This window comes from Tubulanus polymorphus, chromosome 3, assembly GCF_964204645.1.
Source record: "Tubulanus polymorphus chromosome 3, tnTubPoly1.2, whole genome shotgun sequence".
NCBI lineage: Eukaryota > Metazoa > Nemertea > Palaeonemertea > Tubulaniformes > Tubulanidae > Tubulanus > Tubulanus polymorphus.
Window position 1 is genome coordinate 24,338,912 of NC_134027.1, and position 22,804 is coordinate 24,361,715.

The window sequence follows — 22,804 nt, forward strand, 5'->3', positions numbered from 1 at the left end:
CATCTGTATCGCCCTGAATCGTTTCTTGATACAGGATGAAAATAAAACCGATTATCACCAGCACCCGTGGAACTGATTGATTTCCAGACACCCGGTTCAGTTGACAATTGCCAAGCGAAATTGTAGCTAACAGGGTTTCCACCATTCGCTGTGCATTTCAATGCGCTAATAGTGCCTTCTGTGAATACCGACTCCGGGTCCAGCAACGCAGAATCTGCCGGATCTGAAAACGAATCAAGAGAAATAAAGTTGATTGATCATGCATTACACAATATACGTAAAAACCATGCCGTTGAACTGATATAACCGTTAACAGGTTAATGTCAGGTTAATATGTTCCGGTGAGAATATCCATATATTTCATCGGATTTTAATCATCTTAACTATTCTTAATTACTTACAGTGGAATCTCGTTAGTACGAGATGGCCTATTACGAAAGTCTGGGTATAACGATGCTTTTAGTATGTTCCGGCCAAATGTAGCACAAATTACTAGTAAAAAAACTGTTTAATACGAACACAATGATAAGAAAAATTCGTCAAAACGATGAAAGTTCTCGGTCCCTACGTCTGCTTGGTAAATCAATGAGGTTTAAGCGATTGCTGATCGCCTGTATCAGACTTACCGGGTAATACATGTGTAGCAATGACATTTGACATAATGCCGAGGATGAAAATCGACCAACAAGGGAACAAAAGGGCGTGCAAGGAATCGATAGGCAACTATTTGCTGGAAATTCAAATGCCTCTGTTACAAATGTTCGTTAACACGAATGATTTTCTATTGCCCCAATTACTCGTACTAACGAGATTCTCCTCTGTATAAGAGAATAACGAGTCAATGTATAAAACTATCTGCAGTACTTACAGTTGACCGTTAATTTAACTTTATTAGAAATCATTTGTGCTCGTATGCCAGTCGCAGTAGCTGTACATTGATATTCTGCCTGATTATCAGTTTTAGTGACGTATGCTGAATATATTAGAGGACTAACTCCCTGTTTCATAGTGCTGCCTCCTGGTGTTCTGGTAATGGCGAGGTTCGGTACCGGATTACCCCCTGTAGCTGTACACGTTAAGTTAACAGATACGGATTCCTGAACGGGTGACGTCGGTCCTTGTAATGTAACATTACTGGGCGGGTCTGAAATGAAAGAAAATAAAGATGGGCCCATATTTATGTTATGATGTATTTCTGCGGTGATGTATATACTTACGTAGAACATTTATTATAATACTACCAGTAACTGATCCAAATGTATTCGATACGTTACATATATAAACACCCGATTCAATTTTACTGATTCCTAAGAAATGCACTTCATTACGAATCAGAAAAATAGGCCCATATCGTCCTGGTAGGTCGACACCACTCCATTTATACGTCAGTCCTGTAGCTCCAGACTGTGAACCGTCACATCTGATTATTAAAAATGAATTCTCACGTACTGTGACGATTTTATTGATGGCAGTGGCTGGTCGAGATGTTATAACTGGTCCACTCGGGGCTTGGCCTACTGTGAAAAAGAAAAAGTAGATACCTTGAAAAACCGAATGAAAATTTTTCACATTTAACTTGATTTTTGCTAATTGATTATGATTTCTAAACAAATCACAACAGGAACGACTGCGAGTTTCACTGCATTAAACTCGACTTAAACGACTCAAAAGAAAATAAAATTTCACGATTGGCCATTCTTATTCAACAATACACTTTGTCATTCTCACCTACAACAGTACTTGCCGCTTCAAAATGTCGCCAAGGGTTAATGTAGTCACATGACCACGTTCCATTATCAGTCATCTGTACATTAGTGATACGTAAACCATAACGTCCAGCCGTGACGTCACATTGTCCAGTGTATCTGCGGTCAGTGAAAGCTCCACGAGGGCAGTTTGTCTTGTCAAACTCAAACTGTCCTGAAGGGCCATAAATAGTCATTGGTGGACCGCATAAATCTTTATCGGGTGGGGAAACCTGACATTGAACGTCAGTGGTGCCACCTAGTTTTACAACTTCATGCGTTATAACTATTGTGATATTCGTATCCGCTGCGCCTGTACATTTCAGCTGTTCTCCTTAACGAGATAGAATAAACAACTTTATAGGTACATCTGTACTTTTGTGTTTAAAGTTTGCGAAATTAATTCAAAATTCATCGTGTTAATTTGATCAGGACGAAGCAAAAATCTCATAATCTTGGTAATCAAATCTCGACGAACAGCCGTTAAAGTCGAACGATAAGCGATAGAAATGACAAGTAACGCTCTTCTAGGATATCAGGACCCACTTTCATGGTTGTTAGTTGAAATAAAAGTCTTGGAATAGTTGGAATAGTTCATTTTCACGTTAATTTCGTCACCAGAGGCGCCATTGTACCACCATCTAGGCTTCCTGCGGTCCTATTTTGTCAGTGATAATCCTATCACCTGATTTATTCTCAAATATTGTGTATAATGATATTCGACAAATGGGAATAAAATGTATTCATCTACTGTTTAAACCCATTCGTGGTCCATAGAATGCAGGCTCCTGATATATAATTGTATCCACTGGGTTTAGTTACTAACTAATTGATATATAAATAAATCATCGTTTTGAAATGTAGATGAAATAAATTTATTTCTTAAATCGTCTCATTTCATTGTCAGTCATTTGTGGGTAAGAGTTTAGTCGTCCAAATTCCACGGACGACTAATATCTACCATTTGTGTTGAATTATAGATTTACATTGACTATTTTCCTTTAATTCCACATTCCTAAGCGGGAGGTAAGGGGATCAGTCCCCCCTGAAATGTAAGTAACAGTGCAATTTTTCGTCATCCAATAGAAATTTAATGCATAATCCTTCACTTGGGAACGACATGGGCATTTTGTTATAGGCATAATAGGTTTTGTTATGACATACAAGAAGAATCACTTTCGGTTTTTGACTCTAAGGAACTTCCCTGCCTTTTCAGAGTTTCTCTGCTCCCCTGATATTCAAATGTTTGGGGTGTGGCCCAGTTCTACTCATTTCTACTTACCGTTTGTTTCTGTACACATCATTAGATACATAAACAGGGTGATGACTAAACACTCCTGTAATTAAAGACTTTTGAGATGAGGAAATACCTTAAACTCTCAAAAAGGTTTGAATGAAACATTTACGTTTGCACATGAAGGATGCTATTAAGTACGAGAGCGTGACACGAAGGAGGAGAGGGAGCTGATTAAGCATCAAAATTTGTTTCATTGACCACATTTAATCGACATAAATATCATCACATTTCATTTTTTAGATTCGCTCTTTATATGTTTGATCCGTTGTCTTATTATACAATATATTAGATTATTGTTCAAAATGTTATCAGGGTGGTTGTGTAGACCAAGTTACGGGCCTTTATATCACCTCAATTCGGTCAGGATTCATTTGGCCAGTTGTGAGTCTTGAGACAATAATGAAACCAGAGATTCTGCCAATGCATTTAGGAGTCTGGTATTACTTGTACCATATATTTTTACCGGATTTTTATCTGGGGGATTTTTACCTCGTGGGATTTTCACGGGGGAGGAAATATTTCCTACATTCGTAAGTGTAATCCAATGTCGATTGAATAATACGATGGACTTACCTTTATAAACATTATTGCACCGCTCTTTTTGTGAACCACAGCACCACTGAAAACGAAAGTGTGTTTTATGACCATACTATAAACACCTTCAAGCGAAATTATTCTTCACCTTCAATTCTTCACCAACACATAGATATTATAACGTGTTGTAAAAAGATTAACTTACCAGAAGTATACAAATTTCTTATCAGTTAAGTTACAAAGTGACAGAGAGATCTGCGTCGTATTAATATATTGATATTATGATCCAACCAGACGATATTACATACGGGACACTAAAGCGAGCATGATATTCAAAGCTATAGAAATCGTTAAAACTGGACGTATCGGCCCCACTCCACGCGGTTGCGCCACCGCGCGGGATTTATGCGAAGCAGCACAACACAAACACGGCCACTCTCTCAATTTTCAATGATAGCAATCGTGTGTGCATTTCAATTATTTCGGCTGTTAGGGTTTTAAGGCACAATATAAGTTGATGATGTGATATGGCGATGTTAATTAATGATAATTCCACAGTGAAGCTAGTCACGAACGGTGCCGATTGAGTGTACAGCTGCCAAAAAACACTGAAATGTGCGTAGTTGCGTAACTATTTGCAGTGAATTGCAGACGAAACATGAAGCCTTAACAGCCGTTTAAAAAAATTATACCAATCGCAATTGTAAAATAAAAATGAGATAGAACCTAAGTTAAAATTCTGGCCATTTCTAAAATGTTATTAATTATTATTACTAATTTTTAGTCAGTGCGGAACGTTTAGTTTTCCAACAATAATGAGGGGTGGTAGGTAGTCATGCAATTCAAGTCATCATTTATTACACGTTACTTCCGTGTTGTTGATAATCTCGCGAGTCCTGGACCAAACCTTATTGAAAAATGTGATATGTGTGCTGGCCACAAATGCACACAGATCACACTACACTACCCATTACACACTCCAGTACCCACAGCTTTCATATATCCATCCAAATATTTAGAGTGTCTTTCTTCCTGGATTTCAGGTATGTAATGGGCAGAAAGTGTTGATCCGTGTCGAAAAAAATGACGAACTAGAAAAAATTGAAGGTTCTACCTGATATGAATGATTATACATTTGCGCAATTTATTCGTGTATGAAGATACTGTTTGGCCGACTGAGAACCACAGAAGGTGAACTGGACGCGAAACATCTATCCAACAGGACAGATGCTCTGCACGATTTCATCGTTATCTTAACATAAGACTCATAAATTCCTCAGGGCCACATGTGGATGCGTACCGAACGTTTTTTGAATATCACCTGTCGCCAGACCTTACACAGATGCAGTCAGATCTAAAGAACAGATGATTTAATTCCTCATGTTTAACCTGAATATTTTGTTGTGTGCGTATGTTAGGACATATTCGCCAAATTGTCTCTTTCTTATTAAGGTTCTGGATGTTCGAGGATTTTGTGTTTTGTAGTTTATCGATATTTTATACCTAACACATCACTGAAGGTAAGGCTCCATGCGCCATCTAAATTTGCAGTGACTGGAAAATCTGATTTTTTGGTTCATGTATGATTCTGCTCTGAAACTTGTCCTGTGCGCATGCAACTAAACTGAAATAGAGGTTATATTTTGACAAGCAATCATTTAATGAACATGTAAAGCTACCGCAATCACTGGAAACGTCTTTCAATTTTCGTCCCATTGCTCATTAGCGCACGTGGCGGAATCTCCCTTCGAACGGATGCATTTCGCAGGATTTCGGCTCACTTATGTACTTCCCTTGGGTAATTTGGGTCATACGGACACGCTGTTGGTTGGGCGAAAAAGCGCCATAGCTCTAACTGTGGTAGATTCGTGTATGAACTTTTCAATCTATTGTTTGTCCAATAGCAAATTCAAATTCCGACTCTCCGTTGTTGAGTTGATGACGCACAGATGTAAACGCCGCCGCGTTCAAGAATGAAACAAAACTCAACCAAATAGAAAAACTATTTCGATTCATATATAGGGAAATTTGTGATATAATTTTTCGAAGAAATAGAATACGCGCTGGTAATACGTATCTTTAAAGGAAGGATTCAAAGCTTCGAGGGGGGCTGCCGGCATACATAGCACGATGCAACAGCGAGAAAATGTATCCTAGATTTTTTTAGTTCTTCTTAGTAGAAATGTAGTCATCAGCATCGAAGATAATTCCGGCGTTTCCCCGGGATAAGAATAAAGAAATTCTGTTTTTTGTAATCAGTTTGTTTTTATATGTTTTCTAAGAAATGATGCACAACAGTTTAACACACAATGAAAACACCTAAAACATATAGAATAGAATACAATAAGTAGCTTTTTTCATTCATTCATATTTTATTGCTCACAAAAGATAATTTGCATATAGCGGAAAAAAGTATATGTACAATAATTGACTCAAACGCAACAAACAACAACATTTGAAAATTTTGAAATTTGGTGTCACTTAGTGTGGTAAAATGAAACAATAACAGCGTAAATTTGAGAACATTTAACAATTGAGATATCTCAGAAGACGCTTAAAAACAATTAAAAACTCTAAATATCACAGACGATGCTTAGAAACAATTAAACAATTAAAAATATCACAGAGAGTAGGTATCACAGAAGACGCTTAAAAAAGTTAAACAGTTTTGAAATATCAAAGATAATAGGTGTCCCAGAGGAAAAACAATTTAACAGCTCTAAATATCACAGACGATGTTTAGAAACAAATTAAGAAATTTAAAATATCACAGATAGTAGGTATCACAGAAGACGCTTAAACACTATTAAACAACTCTAAATATCACAGAGGATGTTTAGAAACAATTAAACAATTTGAAATATCACAGAGAATAGATATCAGAGAGAACGCTTAAAATAACTAAACAGTTTTAAATATCACAGATAATAGGTATCACAGAAGATGCTTAAAACCAATTAACAACCTTAAATATCACAGAGGATGTTTAGAAACAATAAAACAATTAAAAATATCACAGATAATAGATATCACAGAGGACGCATAAAAACAATTTAACAACTTAAAATATCACAGATGGTTATCACCGGGGATGCTTTGAAAAAAAATGTAACAATTTAAAAGAAAACAGAAAATATGTATCACATGTCATAAAAACAAGTGTCACAGAAGGCTCTTAAAACACAAACTAAAAATCATCAGAAATACATTAACTATCAATGAAAAAAAATCAACTGATTGAAAATTATAATAAATTAACAAACATGCAGAAATATAAATAAAGAATTACTTAAGATAAGGATAACTTAAAGATTTGGATTTAGGTAAATAATGTAACAAAAACAGAAGAATAAATAATAGGAAAAAATGAAAAAATATTGCTACCGTATATAATCAGTATTGAAATAACAATAACGAAAACTTAAACGTGTGAAAGAACTAGGAAAATTTAAACGTAACAAAAATGGATCAGCAACGGAGAAAACTTAATCAGAAAAAAAAGAAAATAACAAAAAAATATTAAAAAACAAGTAAAGATATCACAGTATACGATATAAGCCCAAAAAGGATTGGATATACCTGATATACATAAGCAGTATGAGTAAAAAAGAAAGAAAACTTAACAAAAGCAAAGATTTTCAACGAAAAATATTTAGAAAGAATTAAAAGAAGCTATAAGTAAACAAATTTGAAAAAAAGTTATTGCACGGATCCGGCCTTTCGTAGTTAGATACGTAGAAACTTAAAGAAATAGGACCCATTTCCACAGTTGTGTGTCGACTATAGAACCAGATGATTGGATATTAACTAATTTTTCACCCGGGAGCTGTGGAACTTGATTCTAGGATCTAGTTCCACAGTAATGGGCTAAAAACCCAAACTTTATATAATTAAGCGATTGAAAATGAACCGGTTTCAATTCTAGAGTCACGATAAGCCGACAATTGTGGATATTGCATATTATTTGCACGTGATACGATTTATATTATGTTTCTACGTCAAATGAATATAATACATGAAACAATTATATCTATATCTACACAAATTATATACATGTATATGTACATAGCACCGTCATCTGCAACATAGATAACTCAGGCACCAGCAACCAGGACAACTCGTCGTAAGTACGCGAAACCCGACATTACTTTTTAACGAGAATTATGTACACACATGACTATGTACAAAGAAATGAATATATTTACAGAATTATGGCACGAATGTTTAATATAATGGAACTATCATACAGGACATTCTTAATCGATCTTAACGAAATGTTTTGTTTAAGGCTTTATCCTTAAATTTCGATCACGAAGATTTTCTCGGCAAGCGAGTTTCAACGTTGTTAATACCTTACGCCATTACGTGGCAGTTGATATTTCTATCGGAGCCGACCTTCTTTTCCACTTCGCCCGGTTACCGTTACTTCCATATTTCTGGCAATTGCATCTGGATGTAAGATGATTCATCCATTTTGTTTTTAACGATCACATGATAACCATGGGTTAATTAGCTCTGATTATGCAGTGGTTCCCCTGTTTTTCTCGGACTTTCGGGAGTCGACTATTTTCTTGGCGTTGAGTAGATATCTATAAAAACCACCACCAATATGTCTTCTAGCTTGCAGTAAAAGTCTTCGGATAATCATATTTATCAATCCGGTGGTCTAAGTTGGTGATAAAAACCTGAAATCACATTTTTGGAAAAATATTACAAACTGTCGCTAGAAGCCATTTGCTTACTTACACAGAGAAGTGACAGAACATCTTAACTCTCAATCAACTATTTTTAAGTTCCAGAAATACTAGAGAACGCTCGAAAGTAGGCAGTTTGTAAACTTTGTACAATAGTCTAGAGCTTAACGAAGTTGAAACTGAAGGTTTTTCCAAGAGGAGCTGTAGGTGTGTAAACCTGGTGTCCTAGAATTAATCAGGAAACGTGTTTGTTACCTTGAAATTATAAAAAATTGTGAATTTTTATTTTCTAGTGCGAGCTAAAAAGCTCGTATTTTTCATACAATCAACTTTGAACTATTAGTCCTCTCATTTACCAATTCGTATTCAGTTTAAAAGATGTAAAATACCTTTGGTAATTCCACGCCGCTGCATCTCGGATGAATATCGATCCAAGGTTGATCTCGCAGAGAGACCGTCTGCCTAACACCTGACGTGTCGTTAAAGTTGATCTCAGATCGTCTGCTGTTAAACGCGGTTTGTTTATATCACACTGAACGGCGTCGATCGCCGATATTTATACACCTGCCCAAAAAACAACAGCTTCGGGCACGTAAAATCCGCCCGACCGCGACAAACACGTAGCTTTCGTAGCAACTAATCGTGAGCCGTCGACGTAAACAAACTCTGTTAATGTTTAATTAGGCGTGTGGCGAGTAATTAGTTACGTACTCACCGAGAATAACTGTAACCGATTGTTTAGATGAAAGCACGCGGAGCAATTACTACTAACTACCGTACAGTAAGTTGTGACACGTCTTTTGGGACTTTTACAAGTACGGTAACTCGCGTTGAAATTTGTGCCATGAAGGAAAATATTTGACATTCTTCTTCTCCCATAGTTGCCTTTATGTAATGTATTTTGATATTCTAGTTTGAACGTATATCTTGAATTCTGTTCTGTTTCGATTCATTTGACTAATAATTCTGAAAGAAAAGAAAAACTTCTGGGCAAAAGATTCCACCTCGAGACTAATAACGTAAGACATCAAAATACATCATTCATCATCCATGTAGCTTAAGAATAATATTGCCAAAACGATACGATATGGGACAAAACTGAGTCGACAATCGAAAGGCGGGAATACTGTGAAATGTCATTAAGCGTTTTTATCTAAGAAAATCGCTTTGGATTTACAAATCAACCTGTCTCGCTGATTTGATAAATCGATTTGCAGTTAGATAAACGCGCGGATTTGTTACCAGTGCTGGGAGACTCGTGCTGATTCTTTTCCGCCATCTTTATTCTCCATGTAAATCTATTCAAATCAGTTTGACAAATCAAGCAAATCGCTCCAATAGCAATTTGCTTGATTTATCAAATCGATTTGAGTAATCATTTAAATAAATGCATTGATTAGCCGAATCGATTTGATAAATCAAGTAGATAAAAGTGCAGAATTTACTTTGGTAAATTGATTTGACAAGAATCAACATCTACTAGTAGATAAAAACGCCAAATGATTCCCCGCTCGCACTTGTTGTTCTCGAGATCATGCACCTCGAAACTGGTTTGAATTGCGAGGGTCACAGTTAGTTATCAAAATCGTATCAAAAGATTCCGAATTTTGGGCCTCTGTCAGGGTTAGTTGGCGACCGACTAGGTCCGAGTCCGGGTCCATATCCATCGAACGGCGGTATGAATATTCGGTGAAGAAGTGCTAATAATCCCAAGGTCGTGGAAAAATTGACAGCAGCCCCGCACAATGATTGACCCACTTTAATTGACATTTATGTACTTATTATCAAGTTTTTAGTAAGGTGGTGGTGCTGTTTGAGGTAATTGTGATGATATATTGATTGAAAAATTAGTTTATAGTATCGTTGATGATATGAATGGTCTGTCAGGGGTCACGACAGCGATCAACCAGTATTCGTACTGTCAGTTCACTGTCATCATCGTCAGTACTCAGTAGTCAGTGTCTGTCTGTCCACTTCACTCCACCACAGAAAGTTTCAGCATAACGCGAGCGTATTCTCTGGTAAACAATAATTAGCTGAAAAATAAGAAAAGCAAGTTCTAGCCAAATCATAGTTTATTTTCTGAATTCCTTGCTCAACAAATAGATGCATGATATAGGCCTAAGTCTTAGTCTTAGCCTAAGTAGAGAAACCGATTATTATTCATAGATAATGGATCAAATCGTTGCAAAGAGAGCAGATGTGACAGACAATAAGGCTCTTTGTATGAAGTAGGCTAATGAGCTTAGAAACAGTCTGACTAGGCTGAATTGTGACAATTCTGAGCCAAATTCTGACTCTTTAACCCGCTTAGTGCTGGCTAATTAATACCCTATAGTGCTGGAGATAATTTGAAAATTCTGAAAAATTCCACCCTAGTGTATTGAATAACGGGAATAACACTGTAGTGCGTCTACACCCTGGCGTGGTATATCGTTAGTTACTGATATTTCACTATGTTAGACAGGTGCTACCATCTTTCAAGAGAGATAATTAGTAATTACTAATTAAATCAATACATTGCACAAAATCCATCACTGATTCGTACACCGCACTGCGGTGTAGACGCACTGAAAGGGTTAAACTGTAGAACTGTGTCCAAAAAAGGGATAATTAACCAGTCCTTTATCTTATCACAAGACTGAGAAACCATTGGAGTTTACTTTAAGGCCCAAGGTTATTAATAAAATGTATTTTTTCTCCTTATTCAGGTTTATTTGGAACTCATTGTTGTTGTATGGTTGTTATAAAAGATGGCCATGAAGCCGACGTGTATCCCCGTTCCGCTCACCGAGCGTGTAATCGACGATATTATTCCGTTCGCTAAAGAATGCGCTTTTACTCAAGGTAAGAAAATCGATAGTGGATATATGGTACTGGCCTGATAGATGTACATAGGCTCGTGAGTAGTCTGAATACTAGTCGTTGTTACCGGTTCCCTGGAACGACGGCTAGGTACTAGACTAGCTCGTGAGCCCCTTGAGAGGTGATAAATGTAGCTCAGGTGCCACTTTGGGGTACCTGCGGTTTGATAGATGACTCTGAGCACTGTAGCTCTGTTGATGTCACTTCTCTCCTAGCACTCAGGGGTGGAGGGGGCTATTTGGCACTTCTTCCTTCACTACCCAGGAGCAAATAGGCTTCCTAACCCTGTCTGTGGTTTAGTTTCACGATCGGATATTTTCACAAACCGCAATCGGATTGCTGTTGCTACAATCCGATTGTAAAAGCTTGCCACCGAGGATTACGTAGATAACTAACCTTACCTATCACTCCTGACTCATAAGTCCCTGAGTGCTGAGAGCTGTAGCTCAGATGCCACTTCCCCCTGTCTCCTACCAGGAGCAGGAGCGTTACTTTGGTCAAAACGTGAAATACTGTAGTTCTCCCCAGGGAGAGATGAATGCAGTAGGCTCCTGACTTTTTGACCGCTTGTTTATTTCGTTTTTCTTTAGTGATTCAAGTATTGCAATTCAATTGAATCTTTATTCAGTAAAAACGTGTACAAAGCTTGTGCCCGAAATTTGATATATACAAATGGTAAAAAAACAAAACAAAAAACAGGAAAGCCACTTAATTCCACGATTTCCACAATAAAGAAATGTTATTATTGCAGGTATTATGATGAAAACTGCAGCCGAGCCGACGTCGTGCGAAGTTCTCAGTTATAGTCCGTTCTCTCTGATACCGACGCCGATTCCTCGTAAAGCGTTCAACGCCGCGTACGACGTTCAGACCGCTTACAATCTGCTGTACCATCGTGTCGCGCATGACCACGAGTTTCTGAAGAATTCGCTATCCGGGTAGGTTTTTAATGAAGATCAGTATAGTATACTACGCTCGAGCAGACATCAATCAAAATCTGCCTGGACCCTGCACACTTAAATGTCTAATAGTTTATCTCTACTCGTCCAATCATTCACACTTCACTTCATGTTTTAGTTGAAAATGAACTATAAACACCAGATATTAGACATTTTATCAGCACACTTTCAAAAACTGTTCAATCATGCATGTTCTTGTGTTCAGAGCATCACCGGAGACATTTTCAAATAGAAATTACAAACACCAGAAATTAGATGCTTTATCGGAGAGGAGCAGTGGCCGAGTGGTTTAAGCCGCTGGTCACTGGTTTGGTCAGTCCAGGGTTTATGGGTTCAAACCCTGGTGGCGACATGAGTTTCTTGGTCGAAGGTTCTTCTCTGGTCTCTCCCCCCATTGGGGAAAAAGAAACATCGAACCCGCTTATAATGCCATGCGTGGCGCTTAGCGGGTTGAGGGTATCAAAAAAAAAAAATCAGCGCACTTTAGATAACTGATCGTCCACACTTCACATGTGTTCAGATCTTCGTTTTGGACATTTTTTATTAGAAATGAACTACAAACACTAGACATTAGACATTTTATCAGCGCACTTTCAACAAGTGATCATAAACACAATACAGTGTGAAGGGCTGGTTTAAGGCTGCAGATTGTTTGCACATTCAATGACAGTCTATGACTAAATCCATTCTTTTTTTAGAGCCGTTGAAGTCGATGATTTTACGAGGAATTTGTGGAATATCTACGAAACCGTGCGACGAGAAGGCATTAATCAGGTCGGTTTCCCTTTATTTGCTAGAATTATCTTCAATCTTTTATGATTATAATAAAATATTTTGCATTGAGATTTTAAGGAAATACAAGATATAATAGTGATAATAGTGAATATCAGTTAAATGAAGGAAGCAGTGGAAGCCTATAGGCTGTACAGGTCCTGAAAAAAGTTATAATAATCATAGTAATAATTATGTATTTATTTTCAAAGCCCTTCTTAGAACCTGTTGTGATATTGAGTTGTCATCAAACTATGCATTTGAATATGTAAATCTATTATTTCTCGATAAATGATATCGTTTTTCTAAAAAAAATTATATTTCATTATTTTCTTCAAAAATCTACGCTAAAAATTTCCCGATTTTACGGGCTGCCATTCAAAGCTTTTGGCTACGTTTACTGATTAGATCATTTCCTCCGTTTCTGGAATATATTCGTTTTATCGAAGTTTGAATCAAATTCTAATGTTTTTGAAAAAAAAAACGATGTTTTGCAGAATGTGTCGCTGTGTTTGCATCGCTCGGACTACATGGTCGACACGTCCTCGAACAATAACATCAAACAAATCGAATTCAACACGATCGCGTCGTCATTCGCGGGGCTTTCGTCGCGAATCGGACAGATGCACCGGTAAGTCGTCAGCCGTCCCGAGGCAACTTTTGCCTATACGTTATTTCAATACAAGTTGTTTTAGGCACCTATAGGTGGAGCTGTCAGCGATTTCAATCTTGATATTCTATAAGATCCTACAATCCACTTTGTGAAATTAATTAACTCTTTCAGTGCTGACTAATTAATACCCTATAGTGCTGGAGATAATTTTAAAATTCTAAAAGATTCCACCCTAGTGTGTTGAACAACGGGAATACCACTGTAGTGCGTCTACACTGCGATGCGGTGTATCATTAGTTACTAGTATTTCACTATGTTTGACACGTGCTGCCATTTTTCAAGAGAGATAATTACTAATTACATCAATACACCGCAGTGCGCGGTGTACTAGCAAAATCTATCACTGATTTATACACCGCACTGCGGTGGAGACGCACTGAAAGGGTTAAAAAGGCTTAGATGTGTCTATATTATATCGCCACTCTGATGTGGGCTGAATAATTGTGGGTGCGTAGAAAATGCTGAAGATTTAACATCACTTTTCAGGTTTATTCTGCAACGTCTCGGACATTCGGATTTAACTGATAAAGTAAGCCATAATTCATTAAATGTATCGGTTTTACGGTGTTTAACATGTAAACCCAGTTCCATAGTTGGCTTATAAATCTGTTTTTGAATGAATGATTGAATTTAGTCAAATTAAACCCGCACATTAACTGGCTGAACTGAATCCAAAGTTGAATTAAACGCACACAACTGTAGAACTGGATCCAGAGTCAAATTACGTAAACTCACACAACTGTGGAACTGGATCCTAATCAAATTAGACCCACACAACTGTGGAACTGGATTCAGATTCGAATGAAACCGGTGCTACCGCAACTGCCCTAGACGATTTGTTAACGTTAATGATTAATTCATTTGAATTTTGAATCTTTCAGATTCCTGCCAACTGTCCTATGAAGGGTTTAGCTGAAGGTCTAGTAGCGGCGTGGGACGTTTATAATAACAAAGAGTACGTAGGTTGTGTGTTATTCAACTACGAGTTGATTATTTCAACCCTGACCTGTGGAACCAGATTGAGTGTGCCATTTTACAATCCACCAGAGTTCCCTAGCCACTAATCACGATACATTGGACTAGACATTCTAGAATAGATCGCTTAATAATTCTAATTGCACATGTAATGATTGATTAATTATGGTAATTAAACGTAATTTGAATGAAAAAGCTTTTCAGCTCCATTTTCAATGAAACCATATATCATAGAAACCATTATAAATGTCATTATCTCATAAATTCCTGAACAGGAAATAGTTCGATATCTAATCCAATTGCTAAGAGCGTTTAAAGACCCTGTGATAGTAAGTATAGCAAAACTATACTAATGCATGATTGTATAGTAAAGCTATCATATCCTCTTTAACATTGTATCCCTGCAGTTGAATCTCGGGACTGAATTCCGCGGTTGTGAGCTTCAGTTAACTCGTGAGTTTGAATTTCGTTCATTTTCAGACACTTTGTTTAGCTCTTTACTGTCTAGTTTTAAGTGTGGATCTGAGAACTTTTAAATGTGCCTAGATTTAGACCTAAGGCTGCTATTGAATTATTGATCAGGCTACAGGACATTGTAATTCCAGTCTAACCTGCCGCACAAGGCTAAAGCCAAGCACACACAAGAAAACAAGGAATTAATTTTTGATTGAATGTGTTTTTGATGTGTAGTAGTTCACCTAATGTTGTACATTTCGAAACACCAAAACATACCTACAGCGCCACCTAGGGATGAGAAATATAAAGTAGGGACCAGTCATGTGACTCGACTTCATGTCATTTATATTTTCATGCTGTGTGCCTTGGCTTAAGATTCAAGACCACTTCGATACCGGTATCAATTCACGAATGTTTTCAGCGATTGCTTTCCAGTCTTGCCTATAAAACTAGCACCGGATTTACTGAATTATTTCGTTGTTTTATTGCAGCGCGGCGATACTGTTCGTCGTCGAGCGATTTACTAGAAACTCGATCGATAAAAGATGGCACCACTTGTCGATCTACGAACACAATCCCGACATCAAAGTTATCTGGAAAAATTTCAAGGAAATCAATGCCACGATGACTTTACGAGAGGATAAGACACTAGTCGTGTAGGTTGAGTATACTGTGAATTAACCCTCAACCTGCTATACCCTATTATGTCTGTCATCAAAAATACATACCCGGTATTGTATTTTTGCTATCATGTAGGTTTAGTATAGTGAATTAACCCTCAACCTGCTATACCCTATTATGTCTGTCATATAGGTTTAGTATACTGAATTAACCCTCGACCTGCTATACACTATTATGTCTGTCATATAGGTTTAGTATACTGAATTAACCCTCGACCTGCTATACACTATTATGTCTGTCATATAGGTTTAGTATACTGAATTAACCCTCGACCTGCTATACACTATTCTGTCTGTCATGTAGGTTTAGTATAGTGAATTAACCCTCAACCTGCTATACCCTATTATGTCTGTCATATAGGTTTAGTATACTGAATTAACCCTCAACCTGCTATACCCTATTATGTCTGTCATATAGGTTTAGTATACTGAATTAACCCTCGACCTGCTATACCCTATTATGTCTGTCATATAGGTTTAGTATACTGAATTAACCCTCGACCTGCTATACACTATTATGTCTGTCATGTAGGTTTAGTATACTGAATTAACCCTCAACCTGCTATACCCTATTATGTCTGTCATGTAGGTTTAGTATAGTGAATTAACCCTCAACCTGCTATACCCTATTATGTCTGTCATATAGGTTTAGTATAGTGAATTAACCCTCAACCTGCTATACCCTATTATGTCTGTCATATAGGTTTAGTATAGTGAATTAACCCTCAACCTGCTATACCCTATTATGTCTGTCATGTAGGTTTAGTATAGTGAATTAACCCTCGACCTGCTATACACTATTATGTCTGTCATGTAGGTTTAGTATAGTGAATTAACCCTCAACCTGCTATACCCTATTATGTCTGTCATGTAGGTTTAGTATACTGAATTAACCCTCGACCTGCTATACCCTATTATGTCTGTCATATAGGTTTAGTATACTGAATTAACCCTCGACCTGCTATACACTATTATGTCTGTCATGTAGGTTTAGTATACTGAATTAACCCTCAACCTGCTATACCCTATTATGTCTGTCATGTAGGTTTAGTATAGTGAATTAACCCTCAACCTGCTATACCCTATTATGTCTGTCATATAGGTTTAGTATAGTGAATTAACCCTCAACCTGCTATACCCTATTATGTCTGTCATGTAGGTTTAGTATAGTGAATTAACCCTCAACCTGCTATACCCTATTATGTCTGTCATGTAGGTTTAGTATAGCGAATGAACCCTCAACCTGATAATTATGGATATTTTTTCAGGGATGGTGTTGAAATAGCCGTCGCTTACTTTAGAACTGGATACACGGAAAGTGACTACTATTCGGAAGAGGTAAATATCGTATTGACAAAAAGAGATTTAACTCCCATATTAAGATATATTCAAAAATTTGACTAGAAATATTTTAGATTTGACTGAAACCTGTTGAACAGGTCATCAAGACTCATATGCAGGTTTAATTTATCCATATTCACACAAAATCGGCATTATTTCCCAATTCACGGATAAAGAAAAATTTACAATTCTCTACAGTTCTGATATGATAGGTGTAGCCCGGCAGTTGAACCTTAAGCGATATTTATGAATTTTTTTCCACAAAAGAAAAACCTTAAAAATTGATTACGATACTTCCCTGCATTCAGATCGGTGTTAGATCAGATGTAATGTTTTGATTCAAGGAGTGGTCGGTGCGTCTAACGTTGGAACGATCAAAAGCTATAAAATGTCCGACGATCCAGTATCAGCTGTCCGGTTGTAAGAAGGTCCAGCAGGAACTGTGTCGCGACGGCGTCATCGAGAAATATATACCGGACGAGAACGTGGCTAAACAACTGAGGTTAACATTCGCTCGACAATATTCACTAGATCAGGTAATTACCGTTACACCATTTACTGGTTTTGAGCAAAATGACCCAGTTCCAGTTGCAGTGTTGTGTGGATTGGTTTGATTTGACACTGGATCCAGTTCCACTGTTGTGTAGGCTTAATTTGACTATGGATCCAGTTCCACTGTTGTGTAGGCTTAATTTGACTATGGATCCAGTTCCACTGTTGTGTAGGCTTAATTTGACTATGGATCCAGTTCCACTGTTGTGTAGGTTTAATTTGACTATGGATCCAGTTCCACTGTTGTGTAGGCTTAATTTGACTATGGATCCAGTTGTTGTGAAGCTTAATTTGACTATGGATCCAGTTCTACAATTGTGGCTGGGTTAATTTGACTCTGGATTCAGGTCCGCAGTCTTAAAGGTTAAATTCAACCTCTGGTGTCAGTGTTTTTCGATGAATTCATTTTTTTTCAGGGTCCTGAAGGTGATCATGCAATAAGTATGGCATTAAAAGAACCAATGATGTATGTTATGAAACCACAGAGAGAAGGAGGAGGTATGTCTAAATCATGATGCCATCATGATCAAATCCCTGCCAGGGAGAGTGTGGTAGAGTCTTCCATGTCATCAGGTTCAAATCCTTGTGAGGAAGGAATGTGGCTGAGCCTCACTTCGCCATCAGCTTCAAACCCATGCCTCGGAGGAATGGAGTATAGTCTCACGATGTCATCGGGTTCAATTCCCTGCCGAGAGGAATTTGGTATTCTCACAATTTCATCTAGTATGAATCCCTGTGGGGGGGGGGGGCGTGCTATGTGGTCTCTCGATGTTATCAAGTCAAAATCCTTGTAAGGGATGCTATCAGATTCAAATCCTTGAACGACGGGGTGTGACAGAGGCTAATGCTGATTAAAGAAAAGCCCACAATATGAAGAGTCTTACTTGTCTATCTCAGCTAATACTAATGTGTTTCATATTAATTCTTGCAGGTAACAACACCTACGGATCTGACATTCCACCGTTGTTAGAACAGATAAAAGACAGCGACGAACGCAAGGCGTATATTCTAATGCAGCGGATATTTCCGTGCGAAGGACAGAACTACCTCATTTATCAAGGTGCGCCTGTATCATTGCGCAATACAATATCCGAGCTAGGAATCTATGGAATTTTACTCGGGTGAGAAACATGTCTTCCTTCATATTCCGTCTTAAATTGGTCCTGGATGATAAGATAAAAAGTTGTTAGATCGATTATCCATTTAACATTAACTTTTAAACTGATGATGTTATATGTTTCTGTATTTTCAGTTCACCCGAAGAGGTCATGTTGAATAAATCAGTGGGTCATATGTTACGCACGAAGACCGCCGGTGCTGATGAAGGTGGTGTTATGGCCGGTGCATCGGTTATAGACAGTCCATTTCTCATAGATTAACAACAATTATCTATAAATTTGTTTACATAAGCTACCATGTACTGTCATTTGCTAACATGTCCTAGCATGTACTGACATGTGCTAACACGAGCTAGTATGTGCTAACATGAGCTACCATGTACTGGCATGTGCTAGCATGCGCTAAGATGTTATGACATGTGCTAACATGAGCTAGCATGTACTAACATGTGCTAACATGTACTGCCATGCGTTAACATAAGCTAGCATGTGCTATATATTCAAACTTTAAGTTTTAAGTTTAAATTTTTTCATGAAACTAGACTAAGCCTGGTGTCTTTTCGAATTATTGTTTCTTTGTCGCTCATAAATTGTTAGTAGGATCACAATTCAACATATGGTTTAAGTCGAGTCTGGATCCAGTTGCGCAGTTGTGTGGGGTTGAAGTTATGCTAGACCAGTCTCAAACTAAACCCACACCGCTGTCGAACTGGATGGAGACCCAATCTGTATGATATTATAGATTGTTAAATTATTTCTTTTTATTACAATCAATGTTATCATCATGAACAAAATTTAAGTTAAAATCATGAAATCATGATCCTCCCAAATATTGGGGGAACAGTATTGAGGATTAATTCTACCAGTCTTTCTATAAAAGGTACTTTTTACTTAACATTTAGCATAAATCTTTGTATTTTCAATGGAATAATGTGGTTGATGGTTTGCATGTTTATGAATTGAAATAATGAAACTATTGTTTTATATACTATTTTATTTTGAATAAAGAGTTGTTTATAGTTTCTATCGTTAGTTCGAAGTTTGTAGCCTCTGATATCGTGCAGTTTTTGATACGTTGTTTGGTTAGTTTGAGAAATAGATTTTTTGAGAACAATTTAGCGAGCAGCCCTGACCCCCATATCGCCCTGTTAACTAGTCACCCGGAATACTCTAATAATTTGAAATGCGTTTGAGTAAGGTAAGTAACGACTTGACATACAATGGCCACACAATGGGATAAATAGTCCCAGGTTTCAGTTTTTTTGGACACGGACTAAAGAGTAAAACAGGGATGTCCCAGGTTCAATCCTGATCTATTGATACCGATTCCAACTTGTTCGGAAGCCGACAAGAGGATTAATAGAGTGCCTGGCGTGTGATGGAGCCAGTTGACGTGATTCCGGATCCGTATGGTCTGGATGATGCATAGAAGATAAATATATAGCTCAGGGCCGTCCTTCAAGGGGGCATATGTTGCCCTATTGCACCTGCTTCTGCCCTTGAACATCTTACGATTATTGTAATATCCAATATAGATTTAATGTAGAATCCTTCACTTGGGACTGATAAGCATTTTGATATAGACCTAACAGAGTTTTTGTTAGGGCTTATAAAGAAGGATCGTTATATCGGTGCTTAACTCTAACTGTCCGGGTTTCTCTGCCCCCTACAACAACATTTGAATCCTAGGCGCAGCCGTGGTCTATTAGTGCTGATTCTGTTGCTCGGATGCTGAGTATAGGATGGGTTGATCAGCTTGGTTCTCACTAATATTGGGGTCTCCGATTACAGGTAATTGTATCAGCAGTTTGACAACGACTGTCAGACAATTTGATCGAAAATGGAACTACACCCACAGTCGTTTTCAAATAAGTTCAATAATGAACGAGAAATGGTTACGTTGCCTAATAAACAATCTTACGAGTTATATGAACAGGTTTTGAATTCACTAGTATTTTCCAATCATTGTCTAGTTTCATTTCGGGGGATTTTTATCAACGTATCCGGGGTCTAAAGGGTCGTTCGATGCTCTGCCCCCTCTAGCGGATTTTCAGCGAACTCATATCACAATAGACCCTTTGTGCGCACGCGATAGACGTTTTATGTAGAAATATGAAGTGAATGAGTGTGCGGGGAATCTGGAAGCATTGGTCAACAAATCAGCGATAACTGGTTTCCTGACTAGGTGCGCTCTCCTAGTTCGAAATGAAGGGAATTGTCCGCCAACGCACTGGATACGTCATATTTGGCAAAACCAAGATTTTGGACGTTTACTCCGAGCTAGCAACTCGGAATGAAATAGTTTACTCAATCGAAAGTTTAAATTTAAAATTCACAAAGTATTTTTCTAGGTTTGTTCCGGGTCAGCTCAATCGGAATGTTGGTCAACAGCCAAAACGCGTACTTTCATTTTGATAAATCTACGAAGTTGTATCTCGCATGGCACATTTTATTTATCTACCGTTAACAGGGATTTAAATGCCACAGTGATTGTGACATTTGTCTGATTAAGAGGTTCTGGTGTAGCGTTGGTAAGCGTAGATTTTATCGTGAAAATAATCGGTCAGATTTTTCTATTATAGTTTGATTCGCAAACGTGAAAAAATGCTAAATGTTAAAATTTATGTGATAAAAATTGTTTAAAAAAGTGAAAATTCGCAAAAATGTGTGAAATTTTACGAAATTTGTTTGTAAGAAATTATGATGTGCTTTTCTACAGAATGCACTTTCTGATCTACATTAGGATCTAGCACATGCATGCATCTTTTGTGCTCCCCTTCATTCAGGTATATTGTTTTGAAATTTATTCCGTCAAATTTACAAACCACGACGCCTTCTTGACATCACACGGCGACGGAAGTTTTCTGCTGTTTCTCGCAATGGGGCCTATGAAAGTAGGCCTACTTTGAACATTTTGATGTGAAAAAATCTAGATTTTTACGGCGAATATGAATATGCAAGGATTATGTAAAAGAATGTGAAAATTTTCACTACAAGATACCAATCTCACCACTTCATAATCATTAGTCTACTCGCTATCTACTTGTATCATTGGTCTGTCATATTTTCAGCGTAGATGTCGACCTCTGATTTCGAAGTTGTAATACGTCCTTATCGGCACGGTTTCGACGACACGGAACGAATAGTTCGAATATTTGACGTGAACTTCCGAATCGGCTACACCGATGGACTGCCACACGCGTTGAAACAGACTTATATCCAAGTGACTTTGCTCTGCCTCGCGCTGGTCACTTACGCGCTGACCTCATCACTTATACTGGGGTTAGCTGCACCACTGCTATTCCTCTTCATAAGAACCTCATACAACTGCTTTCATTTCGGTATCTTTCACAAATATTGTTGCAACGATTTGAAAGATATAGCGTATGTTTACCAAACCGAATCGGATTCGAACTTTTTCGTAGCCGAAGTGAACGGTAGAATCGTCGGTTACGTGGCTATCGTTAACGAGGATTGTTTGTACGAAAGATTCGACGAATATTCGAAATACAGAATCGTTTCCGATGGAAAATCCGATTCCGACGTCGATGTTGTAAAAGTAGCGGAACTGAAGCGAATGGCGGTCGATGTATCGTTTAGAGGTTTATCGATAGGTCGTAAAATGCTGGATCACTGCGTCAATTTCTGTAAACGAAATAACTATGATCGCATTCACTTGTCCACAGCCACCGAACAGATAGCGGCTCTAAGGTTGTATTCGAGGTACGGATTTAGACGTGGTTTAGTTGAATATGAGATATTTTATTCTGTTTTTATAGTATGTGTCCAACACATGTGGCTCGACTTATAGAACTTTGAACTTTGTCATTCAATGGGTGAACACAAATTTCAGGACTTTGCTCATTTTTAATCGATCAAAATAAAAAGTACTTTTGAGTTATTCAACCTCGTTATGTTATCAAGCGAATGATTTAAAGTAGAGTCTATTCGTTGGTCGGCCAGTTTTTCGATTCAAATATGCCAAAATATCAATCGAATTTGTTTGACAGTTGTTTCTATATACTGATTCGGCGGGGACATGACAATATTTCGTTTTCATCCTTCACGAACGCACAAAAACAAATCTTACCGCACAAAAAGAATCTTACCGCGCAAAAGCAATATTTTAACGTGTAAATTATTT

At 37.7% G+C, this 22,804-nt stretch overlaps 2 protein-coding genes across 5 annotated transcripts; both read left to right on the forward strand.

The window, feature by feature from the left end:
- Positions 1-9,989: 9,989 nt before the first annotated feature.
- Positions 9,990-19,604, forward strand: LOC141901447 (glutathione synthetase-like). 3 transcript variants are annotated; one of them, XM_074788674.1, is made up of 13 exons: positions 9,990-10,044; positions 10,982-11,117; positions 11,887-12,073; positions 12,793-12,868; positions 13,363-13,496; positions 14,025-14,067; positions 14,420-14,493; positions 15,461-15,625; positions 16,918-16,987; positions 17,335-17,526; positions 17,959-18,040; positions 18,474-18,663; positions 18,795-19,604. In XM_074788674.1, the coding sequence occupies exons 2-13, from the start codon at positions 11,024-11,026 to the stop codon at positions 18,919-18,921; spliced, it is 1,434 nt and encodes a 477-aa protein (XP_074644775.1). In that variant the 5' UTR covers positions 9,990-10,044; positions 10,982-11,023; the 3' UTR covers positions 18,922-19,604. The 3 variants fall into 3 exon arrangements, with proteins under 3 accessions (XP_074644775.1, XP_074644774.1, XP_074644776.1); XM_074788673.1 differs by having other exon boundaries at positions 9,996-10,088; XM_074788675.1 differs by lacking the exon at positions 9,990-10,044 and adding an exon at positions 10,229-10,291.
- Positions 19,605-21,146: 1,542 nt separating this feature from the next.
- On the forward strand, positions 21,147-22,493 carry LOC141902720 (putative N-acetyltransferase camello). Of its 2 annotated transcripts, XM_074790560.1 has the most exons (3): positions 21,161-21,191; positions 21,380-21,446; positions 21,732-22,493. In XM_074790560.1, the coding sequence occupies exon 3, from the start codon at positions 21,737-21,739 to the stop codon at positions 22,469-22,471; it is 735 nt and encodes a 244-aa protein (XP_074646661.1). In that variant the 5' UTR covers positions 21,161-21,191; positions 21,380-21,446; positions 21,732-21,736; the 3' UTR covers positions 22,472-22,493. The 2 variants fall into 2 exon arrangements, with proteins under 2 accessions (XP_074646660.1, XP_074646661.1); XM_074790559.1 differs by lacking the exon at positions 21,380-21,446 and having other exon boundaries at positions 21,147-21,191.
- Positions 22,494-22,804: the final 311 nt, after the last annotated feature.